The 18,165-nt window shown below is 40.3% G+C and overlaps 2 protein-coding genes across 2 annotated transcripts; both read right to left on the minus strand.

The window, feature by feature from the left end:
* Positions 1–172: 172 nt before the first annotated feature.
* Positions 173–1,601, minus strand: LOC135347638 (cyclin-dependent kinase 5 activator 1-like). The gene has a single exon (XM_064545678.1). It carries the CDS (start codon positions 1,405–1,407, stop codon positions 508–510), a length of 900 nt encoding a protein of 299 aa, XP_064401748.1. The 5' UTR covers positions 1,408–1,601; the 3' UTR covers positions 173–507.
* Positions 1,602–1,976: 375 nt separating this feature from the next.
* LOC135347588 (unconventional myosin-Id-like) lies at positions 1,977–17,966 on the minus strand (the record flags this gene model as incomplete). The annotated part of the gene is given in 13 exon segments (XM_064545618.1): positions 1,977–2,353; positions 5,686–5,951; positions 8,669–8,767; positions 9,082–9,229; positions 11,768–11,869; positions 13,742–13,863; positions 14,268–14,472; positions 14,564–14,769; positions 15,628–15,721; positions 16,277–16,351; positions 17,282–17,412; positions 17,619–17,729; positions 17,852–17,966. Coding segments are annotated over 13 exon segments (1,840 nt in total), but the record flags the coding sequence as incomplete, so codon positions are not given.
* Between the last annotated feature and the right edge of the window lie 199 nt (positions 17,967–18,165).

Here is an 18,165-nt window from a genome sequence, read left to right on the forward strand (position 1 = left end):
CTTGTAAATAGATAAGTGATCATGAATATCTTTAGCAAAATTAATTTTGCTATGTTCATTGCTAGAGATAACAGTGAAGTACTTTGTTATGCTTTTTTCAGCTTCACTCTCTCTTTGCATATACAGTATAGTAGATCTACATAATAATTATTTAGTTTACAATTTGACATAGTTTTCAGGTGTTGAATTAATTCTTTTCGCCTTGTACGTGTGAACATACAACTTGTCAATAATGCAGTGATAAACAGCATCACACACTATATAATGAGGTTAACAGAAAAACACAGAAATGAGACACAAACTGACAGTAAATACACAAATCACAGATTTCCATCCTCTGAAAGATGATTATTAAATAACACAAAAAAATAATGAATTGAAGTGCCAAAACAATTGTGCAGCTAAATGATACCAGTGTTTGACCTGTAATTGTCCGTGATTAAAAGCGAGCTTGAAACGTTTTCTGTCTGTCATGTATAGAAGGGGACTAAAGTGGAGGGGGATGATTTATATTGAGGTGACTCTTTTTAGTGATGTGAGTACATCGCTGTAGTACGATCGATCTCTGTTTAATCTGAGCATGTTGCTTGAGGCACTTAGACTGACTGATGTGCACTTGTCCCAGAATGCTGCTCTGTCTTGCTTCACTAGAAATGGTCGAAGTGGATAGCTGATTTCGTTAGCATTGTAGGTGTACGATACATACAAGCACATCAGTACCAGTTCCTTCACGTCAGTGAGTGTGTATAGTTCATATCCTTGTCTGATAGCCGAAGCGATGAGCATGTAGGAAAATACGACATGTGATTCGAGGAGAAATGAATTGATTGTCCATCCATTCAGCTGAAGAGCTCGATCTGCACATCGCACCCACATGGCGACTTCATTCGGGGTAGGCACATGGTGAAGATGTTGACAATGGCTCTGAACGTAGGCTCCAAGGTTGTGAAGCAGATCAGAGAGAGTCCATTTTCTTTCTGATACTCGGGTAGCAGCCACTATGTGTTGAGGGAGTCCTTTAGTTTGCTTCTGAGGTTGTACCTTGTTCGGTAATAATAGTTCAGGTCTTGGGGAAGGAGCAGCTGTATGTGTTGTGACTTTCTGCTCAGCTAGTTTTGTCTCAGGTGCTGGAGAGCTGGTCTTAGTTTCTGAAGCTGGTGGGCTCATTTTGAAGGAGTTCTTGATAGGCTCTGTATCCTTGGTCACAGTTTGAGTAACTTTGTCCTTCTTTCTACTAATCTTCCAGCGAGATGCAGCATTGGTAATGCGACGCATATCTTCAGCTAGTTTTGTTTTGACGTCGGATGCCATCGACTTGGACTTCTTCGGTGCCTTGGTTTGTGTTGCAGAATAGAGCACGTCCTTGTTTCTGCTGTGAAGGATATGCATGCTTAGTTGAGAACCCATTCTTGACACTTGAGGAGATGTGTAAATTGTTCTTGCAAATAAGAGAGGTGGTAATTCGTGACTTTCTTGAGATAAGAATAGTTGCAACTTGCAGCCTGTTAACAGCAGTTTGCACTAGAACACCTGTAGTGGTGAGTAGAAACTTTTACTCTTTGCAACTAATATTGTTGTATTTGTATACTGTAAACTTCTTGCAGGCTCATATTTATAGCTTACAGATATCATGAATATCATTAGTAAACAGGAAACCCACAGATCGATGTTGTTGCTAGGATAATGTATAGATATTGGTAACTGTGCAACGAAGGAAGTATACCTTGTATGATCACAATGCCCAGCCATCTTACCAATTCAATAATTATTATATATGCTCTCTACCGTCTTAAGCGAGAATGATCAATGATCGATCTTATACTTAGTCTATAGCTATGTCGGACAAGCGACTAATTATTTAGAAGTATATGCATCGCTGAGCCAAATTAAAATTAGCGGTACAATATGATCCTTTGAACCCAGAGGCCCAAGTTGATTCATCATTAATTTTAGTGTATTTAATTTGTGTATTAACATTTTACGGTCTGCAAAAAATATATAATATAATAATTATAATGTATAAATAATGAATGTACATGAAATGCATATCAACTATTATATATCACATTCTATGAAAAATATATACATCTGTGTTAATAAACAACATGAAAAAAAGGTGCAAGAAAAACAACTGGTAGAATTGATTCAGTCAAAACTCTAGAAATAGAAAAAATAATGTGTAGTCCTCTAAAACCCGCTAGTGGGCCAAGTCAGGATAAGGTGGTGAGCATTGTTCTTTCTGAGGACGGGTCGGGCCACTCGGTCTTCTTGGAAGTGTAGCTCCTTCTGTTTAGAGCCAACGTTGAACACGAGAGGGTTGGCAACGATCACCTCAAGGCGTTTGCCGTATTTCCTAGGAGAAAAAATTAAAATCATTAATAACAGAGCTACATGTACAATAACATATAACATAGAAAGTGAAATCGGTAAAATCGGTGTGATAGAAAACCAAATTTGAATAGACCCTAAGGACCACCATTACATAATCATATACTGTCCCTACAAACACATTACTAGCTATTAAAAGTTGCACTAGCCTACACAAATTACTACATCCAAAAGCCATATAGCAAAGATTTAATGACTTAAACTATTTAGGTTGGATTACAAATCAACAATTTGTTCTCATGGCTAATAAACTGTGTAATTCATACAAAGAGTGCCTCACCCAAAAATAGAGGCATACACATCCCAGTAGCGTGACTTGTTAATACTATAATTTCATTTTGTTAACGAGAAAGCCGATATCACTTATTGTAATTGGGTTTGTACGGATTCTAAAGCTAGTAAGGTTAATTTTTGTTATTCTGACATTACACTCTGTGAACGTTGTGTGAGAAAAAGACAGAAAAGGACCGACAAAAACTAAATGAAAACTGAGAACCATAACAATAAAATACGAGATTAATTGACAATTGATTGAACTGCTACAACAAATGGACGCTGGATCAATAACTACCACCCCCACACACAATCCCTCCTCTCACTATTTCACAGATGCTGTTGGCAATTACACTGAGCCCAACTTAGTTTAGCCAAAACAAGGGATAGCCCATAAAGAGATCAATCACTTTGTGACAAACTGAATTATTGTCAGTGTTTCACCTAGAACAGAAGACCACCAATTACCACAGGAGGGTGTGGCTAATATATGGGGCTTTTGATGTGGCTTTTGATCTATAGGGATCAAGTCTCTCAACACACTGCTTCCATACAACCTGGCCACAAACACAAAACAAGGTTAGTTAGCTAAGACACAGAACTCACAACACTGCATGCAACTACTTCCTTGCTGGGGAGGTTGTTGTACCAAAACTGAGTGAAAAGCAAAATTCCCTCTGGTTGAATTATTGGCCAACCATTTCAGTTTCAAACAATATGAAAAGGGACAGACAGTCTTTCAAACAATATGAAAAGGGGCAGACGGTCAATCATGTCACTAGAGGAATCAGGCAAATGTTTTGGCACAACTGCGTTGATTTTTAGTTCCTATGTTATTTTAGAAACAGTTGGCTCAGTTGGCTTAGTTTCACAGTAAAGCATATCTTAGCGGAATGTACGTGTACACTTCTGAGGAACATCTGTGAGATGCTAGCGGCACAGGTGGGCAGTAATAACTGGGTGAAATTACATAGTCTGTAACACAGATATAATGATAGCCCTTGGGTGCAAGTCATCTACAAAGTCATTGTAAGGATAGCACCATGCATGTAGACTATCATGTTAGTAAGGCAATACATGTAAATATTCCTGGATCACGTGCAATTAATCTACAAAGTCATAGTCATTGTAAGCTATATATAGCTACATGTAGAATATTATACATTTCTAATAACGCAATAATACATGTAAATATTTAAGCCTGGTATTGCGATGACATGTACATGTAGTAGTACAGATACTATAGACACACAATTTAATACGAAGTGAGTATTTAAATGTACAATTTAAAGACCCTATTTAATTTAACTTGCACAACGTACGTGCCGTGCATGTTTCAATACAAGCTTATCATGATAATGATTGTGTGTATTGAGCAATAGCACTATGTGCAGTGTTTTCTCAACAGGCAAAGTGCACAGAAGCCGTAATATCAAAACTATCGTCAATAGGAGATCACAAAACAGTACACAATTCCAATAGTCAGAGCGGATAATACACTGGAAATTTATCAACCATGTACTCTAAGTTTTCAAAATAAGCGTTATTCCCAAAACCAGTCATTATATTAGTTATATCAGAATTACTGGCCGGCATGGACTTACAGCAGTACACAGATAAACACACAGCACATGACAGAAACTTTCAACCTAAGGTTTATCTAAAATCTGTCAAAAGGTTTTCAAAGTTGACCTTTCAGGAAGGACAACATGCGTACTCATCTAGACCGTACATCACCATTAATTTTAGTATATATATAGCACAGGGCACAGGCAGTTCTAATGAAAGGGAGCATTCCTTTGATCTGCAAACATCAATAACAACAGGATGACACACTGCCTTCCCAATGACGTTAGTGCTTACCACCATACTGCAATAGGAGCAAGCAAAGGAACTCATCAACTGAAAAGGGAAGTACTATTGTGACAGGTGGGAAGTTAGCTAACATTAGGTAAGCAGGTTATCACAAGCTTGTCATAGGCCACAAAGGACTCTTGAATCAGATAAGCAAAGGTGCAATGTCAGTTTCATCACAACAGTCCCAATTTCCCTGCACCTGGTGCTAATCATGCAGTTAAGCAGGACATTGCAAGTCAACTAACCATAATATTGAGCCATGTACATATGTATATAGGGGCACATGCACCAAAACATTGCAACATTTCCATTTCCACTGTATTCTATTCTGAGGAAAGCATGACAACACCATTTACATGTACATGCAGTTTCATTTCACTAGCTACACCAATAAGCATCATTGAAGGCCCTAGTGGTTTTTACATATACTGTTCTCAATATGGCTGTTCACACAGGAGTCAATCACATAATTTCATAAAGGACAAAAGAGCCATCACTTAATTTGGGGATTTCTATTAGAAAGATTGGACACAACTACAAGTGGAAAGCAAGTACATATTCAACAATGTCAACAAGTATTTAGTTCCCGGTACCTAGTAACCATCTGGGCTATGCTCACTCCCCCAGTAAACTAGTAAACTGCTGCCAAAAAAGCAACACTGAAAGGAACCACGTAGGCTGGTACAATAACATGTAACTCACAATACACAATAATTATTTATGTACATTACTCGGTCAGGCATATCAAAGCTCGTTACATCACAAATGTCTAACAATTTAATACTAGGGCCTGGGGGAAGGGTTGTTTTGGCTGGAGTGTCATGGCTCTATTGGAGAGGTCATACAGGCTAGTGGAGGGGGACAGTGCTGAAACATAACAGTTATCTATCAGCTAACACTTCTTACGTAGGCACGGACTCTCACTAGCAAACACACTACAGTATGTGTACCTAACCCCCCCGCACACAAACACATGCACCGTTAAAACACACACACACACACACACACACACATCTCTACACAGTTACACTAATACACACATATAAACGATCAATTAAGCTTCTCAGCAAGGCCAAGGCAGAGCTATGAACAGAGATTCAAGCCAATTCAACTCTCAATGCTAATTAATGTAGGTATGTGCATGTATGGTAACTACATCTCTCTCACCTTTGACAGATCTGACAGAGGACTGCTAGCAGCTCGGCGACTCTGTTCTCTTTTAGTGGGTTCACAATGTAGAAGACGAGGTCCTTGCGATTCTCAAAGTGAATTATCATCCCTTGATCGAGGGAGGGGCTAACACTGATCCCTGTTATCGTGGTGAGGAGGAGAGGGGACTTCTTGCGTTGGAACTGTTTACGAGGATCAAGTTTGAAGATTTCTATGTCTGTGATCAGTAGAGCTCTTTCTTGGACCTTCCCACGCTTGTTGATCTGTGTGTGTGTATGAGGTGAGGGGGAAGGCCGTGATGTATGTGAGGTCCATGACAGGGTTGGGGTGCATAGTGTGTGTGTGTGTGTGTAGGGTCCTGACGGAGTACATAGTGTGTGTGTGTGTAGGGTCCTGACGGGGTACATAGTATGTGTGTGTAGATGAGAGGATGCAGCTGTATCAATGTAGATGTACCTATGAATGAGTGTAGGTAGTTCAAACCAGCATGGTGTACATTTATCTAAGTTGAAAGTTCACATCAATATTAAAGATTTTTCACCACATGAAAGCATTGTTTACAGTCAACTTCCCACATCAAAGGAAACCAGTACATACTTGTTTAGCTCACTCCCGATACACACCAGCTGACAAGAGGCCTCTAAACATTACATCATTACACTAGACATTTGTAGCAATGGTACAAGTGTAACTGTATACCTTAGTGAGCACATGTTTGTAAGAGCACTGAAAACATTCCATATGTATATGTGCATACGCTCAAAAACAAGTCTCCATCTATAGGTCAACAACAGCTGCAACAGTGCTGGCTCTTTTGAGTCAATTCCGTTCAAAAGGAGATAAAAGATGTTCTATTTACCCCTTTACTGATGGAGCTCAGTTAACAAAAAATTGTTGTCGTTAAATTTCAATTTAGTCTTTGACGAGATTTAAATTGCTTTCTTTGTTGTACCTATAGAAACGTCACCGGCAACAAAGAAATATTGATTAAGCTTTGCTAGATAAAGTTCCAGTCGCTAAAAGAATGCTTTCATTGTTGTTTGTTGCATGTACAAGGCTTGCAATTAGACCTGGAATAGCTGACCGATTACTGCAAAACACACACCATTAGAGGGAAATTGATCTAAAAAGCAATCTTTCCAGGCACTTACCCAGAGGAAACTAACCACACACCCCCACCCACAAAGCGGACTAATAGCACAGTGTACGCAAGTGCTGAGAGAATATTTATAGAGATACATATATGATATTTCATCCGAGGGGGGGCCATTAAGAAATTTTACAGTGCATTAGGTTACCCGATGAGAGGTGACGTCTTCACACAATACAATTAAGCCATTAGTAACTATCTCAACTGAAATTTCTTCAGCGATAGATCTTTACAACAAAAAATCCACCAATCCCACAACTATACTTTCAAAAAATTCAAAACAACTCGAGGCCCTTATTCAAAGGGGTATACCACACACATACAAGAATGCTCACACATGCAAGAGCAGGCCATTAACTAGTACATGCATGTACAGTGTAAGTCCATTAACTTTGGTGAATACATGTAGCTCCACCACACTTTCTAAGGCTGTACCTGGGTGTGTGCCCACCACATATATTCTACCAAACCACACACTGGCTGCTGTCTAAGAGCTACACAGCCACTTTTCACATAGAGACTAGTCTAGAAGATTGAGGCCTAATGTTGTTAGGGCAATGTTTGGCTGTGTTTAGAACAGATGGTATTACCATTAGAATACATCATCTTGAGGTCTGCTACATAACTTAACATCTTAGCTTTACACATAATAACGTTTGGATGTGAAACTTGTACATGTACACAACTGGGGTTGTGCTTTCAGAATCCCATAATTTCAGTCTGGGTGTGGCATGAAATATCTGACCAGGGAGGCTACTATCAGAGGCTATTAGTATCATATCTTAGCTTTACACATAATGAAATTTGGATGTGAAGTACATGTACACAACTGAGGTTGTGTGTTCAGAATCCCATAATTCCAGTCTGGGTGTGGCATGAAATATCTGATGAGGGCGGCTACTATCAGAGGCTAATTAGTATCATTAGCAGTCATTTGATGTTGGCTGACCTAAGCTTATAGAGAGACTATCAAATAGCAACCATTCTACTCAAATTACAAAAGTCCATCACTCCCTCATACACCAATACAAATATATACAGTACTATGTTCACGTACAGTACAGGAGATATGGATATACTCTCAGTCCATATATACACATACAACCACGGGGAATCAACTATGAAATCAGGGAAATTTGAAACCATTCACAGTCGTAAAACAGGGATTGTACAGACAACTTCTAAAGGCTGGTATGCATTCTTAAGGATTATGCGTGGATATATCTCGGCGGACGTGTTCTCGCCATAGTGCTATAGCAAGGAATGCTGAGTATGAGTTATGCTAGGACAGTCAGGAGTGGTGGGAAATAATTAAGAGCAGCTGGCATTTGTTTCTTGTCTGAAATAACAGCTCATCTCACACATCTTGTAGACCCATTAACATACCTCTCTCTCAAGCTTTCAGAAAACCAGCAATTAGAACACAGAATTGATACACAGACAGTACAGTACACAACAGTACTACTGTACATACATGTACTACAGTCATGTTTACTACTTAAGTAAAGCATTTTTGAAGTTCCTTGGTCTATAATCATGATTTTCTGAAAGCTTGGAGTGAGATGTACATCCTTTTTTCCATGTGGTCATGGTTTTTTTTTATCTAAATAAGAAATTACTGTCCATTGAGTTTTTTTTAGCATAATTACTAAAAAAGCCGACTCAAAATACAAGAGATATCCAACGTTAACTGAAGCATATCTTTGAACAGGCCAACATAAGTAACACGAATCCCGCTGGTTCAATCGTACTAATTTTCTAAAAGCTTAGCTTAATTTATGGATTAGTAAGTGAATATCCCGGGGCTACTTATCGAAACTAACAAGTTACCTTCATGGTAGCGCAGGAGAAGAGGACTTTCTCAAAGGTGTGAGAGCGTCGTAGGTGTGTGAGGGAGGTCTCAAACGCCTGGTGGTTGGAGTTCTCGGTCTGTGAGGGTATCAAATAGTGCATGGTACGTGACAACGACCACATCAAAGGATGGGCATGTAGGAAATGACAACATCAAAGGCACATCATTATACATTAGTGAAGGAATAGGGACTCAATCGATGGAAAAACACATTACATCATTGGACTGTGCATCCACACTCACACCCACCCACACACTACTCATACTCACACCCACACACACTACTCATACCCACACCCACACACATACTCACACCCACACACACTACTCACACTCACTACTCATACTCACACCCACACACACTACTCACACCCACACCCACACCACTCACCGACATGTTGAGGTAGCTGCCGCTCCACTTTCTATTGTAGCCCCAGTTGGGTCTGCGTTGCTCGAGTGCTCCGAACGCCACTGCCTTGAGCTGCACCTCGGGGCGATCTCGCACAGGGATACGAAGGAGGATCACCTTGGCACGCCACCTGAGAACACAGAGGAGAGCATGAGTGCGTGAGTGTAACAAACATGTATGCAAAACAGTTGAACCAGTAGAGGTTTGCATGACTTAATTATTACACAGTAATTAAATCAAAGCGGCACTCAAATATAGGTGCCAATTAGACATTGCACTCCAATTTTTCTGGAACATGTAGTCTTAATTGCAAACGTAATTATTTTTAGTAGCGCTTTGATTACTGTAATACGTGGTGGTGTAAAACCGTGTGATTATATACGATAGAGTAATAGAGCGTGTGGAGAGTTGTGGGTTGTCAAGTGTACGAGTACGTATAGCTGCAAGACATAGCAGAGCTAGCGGAGGTACTCGTAGACAGACAGTCATCCATTGTTACGGATAACCCACTGCCAGCTATTAAAAGCAGCACACACACACACACACACCACACATATAGGCCCTTACAGCAATGCCAGAAAGTGGGGGAGAGAGATAGAGCGAACATTTATGGCTACTATTTTGTACACACTCATTGAGAAATAATTAACTCAAAGTAAACAAAATAATTACAAAGCAAGTCACTAGTAGCTACCTACTTAGAATGTAAACAGAACAGAGTAAAGGGATTATTATAATTTCCGGAGGTACATGTATAAACACTCAAAAAGTTGTTTGTCAATCAGTATACCTGCAATAAAAGCTGTGCTTATTAGCAAATTGATACCGTCCAAATTCACTACAACAGGTGGTCTCCATTGGCACACTCGATAGCTTGAGGGCAATAACAGAGGGCGGCCATTAACTGATACTAATTAAATTAGCTATAAGCCTTTTTTGTTTGTTTTTGTTGATGGTAAATGTTACCACCAGCTGTACAGATATGCTCCAATGCACAATATTGTCAGTAGATTGCTATCACTAGTATCCTGTGTACATGTGATCACACCTAGTGTTTCGCGCTGCACTAAGCAAAGCCTTGTAAAGTGAATACTTGAAATCAGTAAGATTACTGACAAGCCTATTGAAGAGGATATATGATCGTGAGGATCAATTCATTTCAGTTTAACATTCCAGCATTTTTTTGGTGAAAAGAATTTAAGGTATGGCTACTGCAAGGAATTTAGAGCACACACTGTATTTCTCGCACACTACACTTTGTTGAAATACTGAGAATGTGAAGGCAAGCAACACTGGGTTTTGTTTACAGTACGTATAGCAGCACGTTTTAAGAAGAAATGGGTAAATAATTATAACCGACAGCCAGACATGGTTACGCAACACAGGGGCAAAGAAACGTGTCCACCCACCCAATGTTATGGGGAGTGTGCAACAAAATCTGGTCATTGAAAGCACTGCCTCAGGACACTAGTAACATGAGCTCCATAACATTTTGTCTGAGTCCCCTAGTTACACTAGTGAGAGTAGGTGACCAGCTACAAACAACTGTCTGGTGGTGGTACAGTGATAGCTAGAGAGTGGTTGAATCCCACATTCTTCAAAGGAAGAATTGAATTTACATTTTGAGCAAATTTGATTTGATTAGGAGTTTTAAATGTGGGAACTGTAGCTCCCTACCAAAAACATTACTCATAATCCATCCCATACCCTTCCCAAAAACACTACTCATAATCCATCCCATACCCTTCAATGAAGATCAAATTAGTAAAAGGATATGTAAAGAGAGGCCACCTAGTGAAGCTGCTCCAGAGACAACTCTAGAGACAGCAGCCTAAAGGGAGTCCCAGGCTGGACCACAGTGTGAGTTAGAGTGACTCAATTGAGGCCACTAGCTTACACAGAGACACTCTCAAAGGACATTCTCAGGATAATGGAGATAGTGTACTACCAACTAGCCCAGAGGAATGTTGTTGATCAGTGAGGGAAAATCTACTGTTTCCTAGAGTACTCTTATCAGGCAACTCCACAGCTGTCCCTATATACACAGGAGGGAGGGGTTGGACAAGTGTGAACCCTTGTGTAACAAAATTGAATTCTTAAATTAGCCTCACTTTTTCTCCAATAGAGCATATTTTGCGTGGGAAATCATCTAGAAAGGAGGTTTTGTGTACCACAACTGAAGCTATCCTTGAGATTGTAAGCACTTCCAATAGGTTTGTGAGCTACTACTACTAGTCACACAGACTGCATGAATGTCTGGAGCTAAGAGAGATTCTACTGCCGATATGACTCTCATTATCAGCTTACAGCATGCCGGTACTTCAAAGAGTACTGGGAAGCTACACTTCTGCTTTCAGACTTCTCTGAATATCTAGTAACGAGTAATTTAGTCGACACATCGAACTGAAATGTAAAAAAAATTGCTTGACTCAGCAATATTCAATATTTGGGCTCGTGTGATGTTGTCCGGTCCTACACAATGCTCACACTATTTTAACCTTCGTATAAAAGAGCAAGTATTTTGTTGGATTATTAATTTTGTTGTAATAATACAGTGTCCACAAACAACTTACAGTGTGTATAATTATAATAATGTGTGTGTGTGTGTGTGTGTGTGTGTGTGTGTGTGTGTGTGTGTGTGTGTGTGTGTGTGTGTGTGTGTGCTGACCTGGCGTGTATCTGCATGGCATAGGCAATGAATGTGTGGAGGACTTGAGGGGGGGTGGGCCACTCTACACTCTTACCAAGGTCCGGCATCTCCCGAACACGTCTGCAGAGAAACAATACGCAATGATAATTATAACAAAATGAGCAGTACGTATCATTATATATATACGATAAAGTACGTACAGTGGGTAATTTTCGGGGGCGGGGGTAAAATATTCATTATTTTCGTGGGCAAGCTGACCTCCACAACAATTTTTCCCCATGAAAACATAGGTGTGGTTTACCTGAATGCAGTGCAGGCAATGAACATTTTACTCGCACAAATCACTGTGTTCGAGTTGAACGAATTTTTTAACCCATGAAAATTACCCGCTATACGGTAAAACATGTAACTAAGGCATGTACTATTCCAGGAACATACATAGGAAATAGTTACTCCTGCAGATATTTAAAATACCTCGTTAACAAGCTATATACACCTGTAAGTATACACATGCAAGTATATACGTACAGTTTATATTAACAGCTTAAACAAGTTTCGAGATTTGTACAATAACATAACGCCACCCACGCAATCCCGTGTATTACACAGCTGTCAACAAGCACCAGCGTCAGCAGTACGTGCTAAAATGGAATCTACATGTATAATAATAACAATTTCACAACTCATGACCAGCACAACAGCGTGTACTACATGTATTATATACATCCTTGTTAGAATATCCCAATAGTCACAAGGTGAGGAAATGACCCACCATACTGCAGCATTATCATAAGGTGCTTATCGTATATAGTACATAGAACGTGACATGTTGTCACTTCATGAATCAGTAAAATCTGACTTCACCAAAGGTTCCCAAAATAAGCACGCTGCTGCTGTTTATTCGGCCATTATAATTATGCACTGATCATGATTCCATAAAGCTACCAATAGAGGAAAACAAGCAGGAAACACATACACAGGTGTTTGCACAGTCAAACAACAGGATTTGGTAAAGCCCAATAACAAACAAAAGGGTACAGTAACACACATGATTATTACATCATAGAAATATACTGTACATGCACATGTACATGTAGATGACATGCTCAATGGCTTCACACCTGACATGGTATGTTTACCAGCACCATATAATAATATCAATTAACTACTTCCAAATGCAGGTGCTATACATGGATGGGGACTAACTTTAAAGGAAATATCTCATTAACTAGAACAGAGAGTGTGTAACATGTGCTTTGTGTGTACGTCCTTCCGACATGGGCGACAGTTAACAAGCCGTGCATGGTTTGGTTTACTAGGAATACCTTTTGATATAAGATACGAAATTACAACCTAACTAGGCAAGCTACGTGAGTAGATGTGAACACAGTATGTAACAAGGAACGTGTACGTGCTGGTGAGCTGGGTGTGCCATACATGTACATGTACATGTACATGCATGTGCACACTTGGTTGCAGACTTGCTGACAAACATGCACCTACATTAACTGTTCATGGAATGTGAACAGAAAAGAGCGAAGTAAGCTATTTGTACGTGAATAGAAACCTCCGTCTTTAGGTTGTCCTTTTCGGTAGTTCCTTTGTATAAAAGAGAGGTGACACATGCACCTACACATTAACTGTTTATGTGAACAGAAGAGTGAAATTACTAGGCACAAGCTATTTGTACGTGAATAGACATGATTTATTATTCCACACTACAAATTCATTGTATAGAATTTAAAAACACAATTTCCAAAGAATTAAGCAGTTGATAACACTATACAGTGCCCAATCAAACACAACACTGACAGACAGTGGAGAATGCACGTACATGCACGTACGCACAACACATGCACATACATGTACATGTACATGCATGTACGCATTCCCCGTTCACCTGGTAATTACCCGAGGTGTTTAAAACAATAAGGAAATGACCTTTCAACATTACAGCTAGGTGGTTATTATAAACCCAGAAGTGCAACTTACTTGAACAGAGACGTGATTCCAAGCAGGAATGACTTCAGTTTGTATCGTCTGTAGTAGGCGACGATGGTGGCTATGGCTTTGACCCTCTTCAGGCGGAGTCGAACCATCATCCCACGAGTGAACTATATGTGTGGAGGGGGAGGGGTGACACACGCACAATAGAGGGAGAGGGGGAGGGGTTACACACGTACAATAGAGGGAGAGGGAGGGGGGAACATGCAATGGGAATCGTGTGGGGGGACATGTGATAATTCCAGGAATAAGAGATTAATTTGTACAAGAGAATGTATCCAATTTCAGTAACAACACAGGAAGCAATCAATAATTCCCTTATTCTACCACCCATGCATTTTGGAGTGAATCCAATTCTTCTGCATATTCGCAAACGTTTATTTTCGTCCCTAGAAAGGTTTCGCTAGCAAAACATTGTTACAGCTCGGTACAGTATGTCTTAATTAATTAAGATCAAGAGGGTTTGTATGTAAATAAACGACCTACGTACATGTAGGTGATATAATTAACTCACTTTCTGAATGATAAGTACCACTTTCGGCAGTTTGTCCAGTCTCACTCTCTCCAGCTGAGTCAGCGTTTGTGGTGACCGGATGAATATCTTTGTTTTTCCATATGCAGTGTCCTCGAAAAGTTTGATGTTCCGAATGATGAGTTCGCACGCCTTACGGGCGGAGCCAGTGTACGAGGGCCAAGTATCAGAGCATGTCACCTTGTACCTAGAAAGAGGGGGGGGGGGTGATTTTCACACAGCAGCAGTTGAAAAAAGGGGACTGTATTAAGTTCGGTAAAATGGAAATACTATCTTACCTCTGAGCGAATCTTTCGTAGGGTTGTCTGTTGGCAAAGCCCGCCCTCCTCACCCGAACGTTCTCCATTAGTCCGAGGTAGCTGACTTGATGGTGACATCTCTTGTCATCAAAGCCTCGAGAGGACTTGATGTCGTTGGGCTTGATGCAGCGGACGTAGTACGGGTCCTTCGTCTTGAGATTGTCCACCAACGCTATCATAGACTCCTGGACAGTGTCATGTGATCAGAGGGGTTAGCCACGTGACAGCAAAGACAAGCCATGTGGACAAGGACGAATGCATATAGTACAATAAGAAGGTTTGGAATGGAAATAGATTAGGGAGTCGCATACCGTTTATCTTCTAATTTATCAAACACTTTTAATTATCTCGGGCACTTTTCGTTGATACAGCGGACACTCTGGTGCTTTAATTTTACATTTGTCTGACAATACCGAGATACATTCCAAGCGAGAGTACTGCAAGTTAGAGTTTTAGATAGCTAGAGTAGCTAGTGCAACTATTCAGTCGCACACCATTCTATTAAACTTACATGTAGCTATCTATTAAACTTAGCGAGCTTTTATTCCGGACACTTAGCAAGCTCTATAAAAATCTGTTCCAATTATACTCGGACAATTTTCAAAATCTTAAAACTATTATACGGTATTGTCATTGATAATGATACTGTTTATTTTGCCCTACATAGAACACCAGAAGAAATTCAACTTAATGTTTGTACCCTACTGATTCCTATATATCTTGTGTACCCCCCTCCTCCTCCAGCTGTATGACTGGATGGTGGTGAATAAGATAGCAGTGATGGATGTGCTCAGAGAACAAGACAAAGAGAGGTGATTCACACATACAATCTAATGTTTCTATAATAATTTCCTCTGGGTGAGGATTAAAACATGTTTAGCTGACTCAGCATTAATAAACCTAACATGGTAGGGGAGTAGATGCTCAGTGTATAGCATATTACTAATCACATAGGATATGTAACACTCAATGACATGGATTATATCTCAGCAATTCTCTGATGCATAATTAGAGTATTAGTCAGCCACCAATGGTTTTGTTACCTTAAATCTTGAACCTGCCGATTTTGGTCTCTTGGTAACCTCGGTAACGGCCTGAGCGCCCTCGGGCCATTGCTCCTTCAATAGAGCATGATCACTGTGTGTTCGTGTGTGTGAGGGGTAGGAAGTTATGATTGTGGGTAATTGCTTTGTCTGGACAATCAGGCTCTAAGTCCAAGCGCTCAGTCAGGACTTCGCCCACAAATATACAGAGGGACATTTTTAGAGGCCACAAAATGGACTCCACAAAACACAATAAACAATTATTAGGAAGGTTTCTTGAGGCCCTATACATTAATTTTGCATAAGTAGCCATATACATGCACCATATAGCGGGTAACAGAGGGCTACGAGGCGGGAGGTTGGTGGGTAGTGAGACTTCAGACTTGAAACGCAGACCCACTCTGCCTTTGTTTGGTTTTCTACACTCACAAGCACTTTGTACATGTTTGTTGCAGGTCTATTTCGAGGGTATAAATGTTCGCGGTTCTCGCTGATTAAGCATCATAATTTTATACTTGAGCACGAATTTAATATAATCGCAGTGCAGTTGCTATTCCGCGAAAATTAAATCTGCGAAAGTTTATACCCTCGAAATATACCCTGCAAATATACTCGCTATACATGTACGTACAGCACACACTTGGCTCACCTGTTGTAGAGGAGTCTCTTGAAGTCCTGGTAGATAGGGTCCTTGTTCTTGTCAATGAACCCAGTCACGTTGTACCTGTAGGGCGGACGAAAGAGGGAGGGGGGGGGGGGGGCAAAACAAGTTAATAAAATAAAGATTGCATAATTTACTAAGGTAATACGTCAAACTCATGAGCAGGACTTTTCTGCCATTTAACATTTACCCCCACAGTCTACATGTAAGTCACATGTTATTATATAGAATGTATACACACATGTATATGATCGTATTGCCACGTATACGTAGCTGGTTATTTCAAAATTTAGTTGCCTCAAAAATTGGTTTACTTCCGGTTGAAAGACCGCTCTACTATAGGGGTGTGGTTATTTGAACTCTCTCCTCGAAAATAAAACCAGTGAAATGTTTAGAGCAATCTGCGAAAATGTAGTGCCTCGAATATAATCCGCCGCTATACGGTAGTTAAAATCCAATTGACAGACATAGCCCTGGGGTAGCAACCCATGCATTGCATTGCCCCCCACAACCGTCGCTAACAAACCTCACCCTGCCCTGCAGCCCACCAATTAAAACCCAATATCAACAAATCAATTAAGATACAGATTGTGAAAACCTGCAAAGCTTTTGAGGTGGACTGCCCATGCCAGACTTTAAGGCTCTCAATGGGCCAGAAAATTTCCTCTAAGGTGGCCATAATTGATGCTTAATGAACCCAACCCTGAAACACACCAAGAACACACACTTCCAACACACTGCCGCTTCTTTCACTATAAACAAGTATATAAACATTATCATACTTTTTCGAAATAAGGCTCCCCCCTTCTAATTACGCGCCACCTAGACCCGTAATAATTATAGTATCACATAATTTTTTTTCTTGTTTGCATACACTCAATCTAGTCTCGCAAATTTAAAAAAAGCGGCGCATTATTTGGAAGAATAACGGTACTTTATACACATACAGTTAGTGTGTATCATCTAGCCCCTCCCGCCCCCTCCTCCGCTTACGTTACGTTCCCAGCGTAGTGTTTGATCTGGAAATGCTCGTCCCTCTCCAAGTCCTTGTTGGTCGGGTCCAGCTGACGACTCGTGTAGTGGGCGTGGACTTTGTACCTCTCGTCCATTGCATGCAGGAAATGCTACACAGGGTGGTGGGTACAAGCATTCGTACAAATCAGTTACACCGCTATAGTGCTGAGGTATTTAAACGAAAACCATGTAATAACAAAATATCCAGGAATCCTTAACGTTAGTTTAATTTCCTACTACTCTTCACCTACAAAACAGAGCTCTCGTGAATTCATGCTCATAGTTGGACTTCACCATGGTTACAAGTTCCACCTACCTTGTCAGTGACGGTGCCCACAAGGAAGCAGGCTTCGTCCAGTAGAGCAATCACTCCCGTCTGCTTCACTTCCATCAGGTCACAGATAATCTTGTTGTTGAAGTAGTCGATCTTTGAAAAGTAAGAAACAATTAATAGAGAAAACAATAAGGACGCTTAGATCACGCTTAGATCAAATAATACTGAATCCATTTTCATGAACATGAATATAATTATACTGATGTTGGTCTTACCTGTACCCACTCTATACCCTCCCGTTGGTACTCCTCCTGCTCCAGTTTGAGCACCAGCTCAATGAACAGCTGCTGCAGCTTCTCGTTGCAATAGTTGATGCACAGCTGCTCAAAACTGAACGGAAGGGAATACAATGTAATAATACAGTGGACTTAGTACTGGATTTGTGACAAATAGATATGTTAACCCTTTACCAGAACTATTTCTACAGACTGTTTGTGAAATATCGGTGTGTTGATCTTTTACCAGACACTCTGAAATTGCTCACCCACACATACATGAAATGTTACTAGACAGTGTGATGATCTTTACC

The sequence above is a fragment of the Halichondria panicea genome, chromosome 14 (assembly GCF_963675165.1).
Source record: "Halichondria panicea chromosome 14, odHalPani1.1, whole genome shotgun sequence".
Classification (NCBI taxonomy): Eukaryota; Metazoa; Porifera; class Demospongiae; order Suberitida; family Halichondriidae; genus Halichondria; species Halichondria panicea.

Excerpts from the sequence above, each read along its gene's own strand:
- LOC135347638 (XM_064545678.1), bottom strand. The coding sequence starts at position 1,407 with ATGGGTTCTCAACTAAGCATGCATATCCTTCACAGCAGAAACAAGGAC.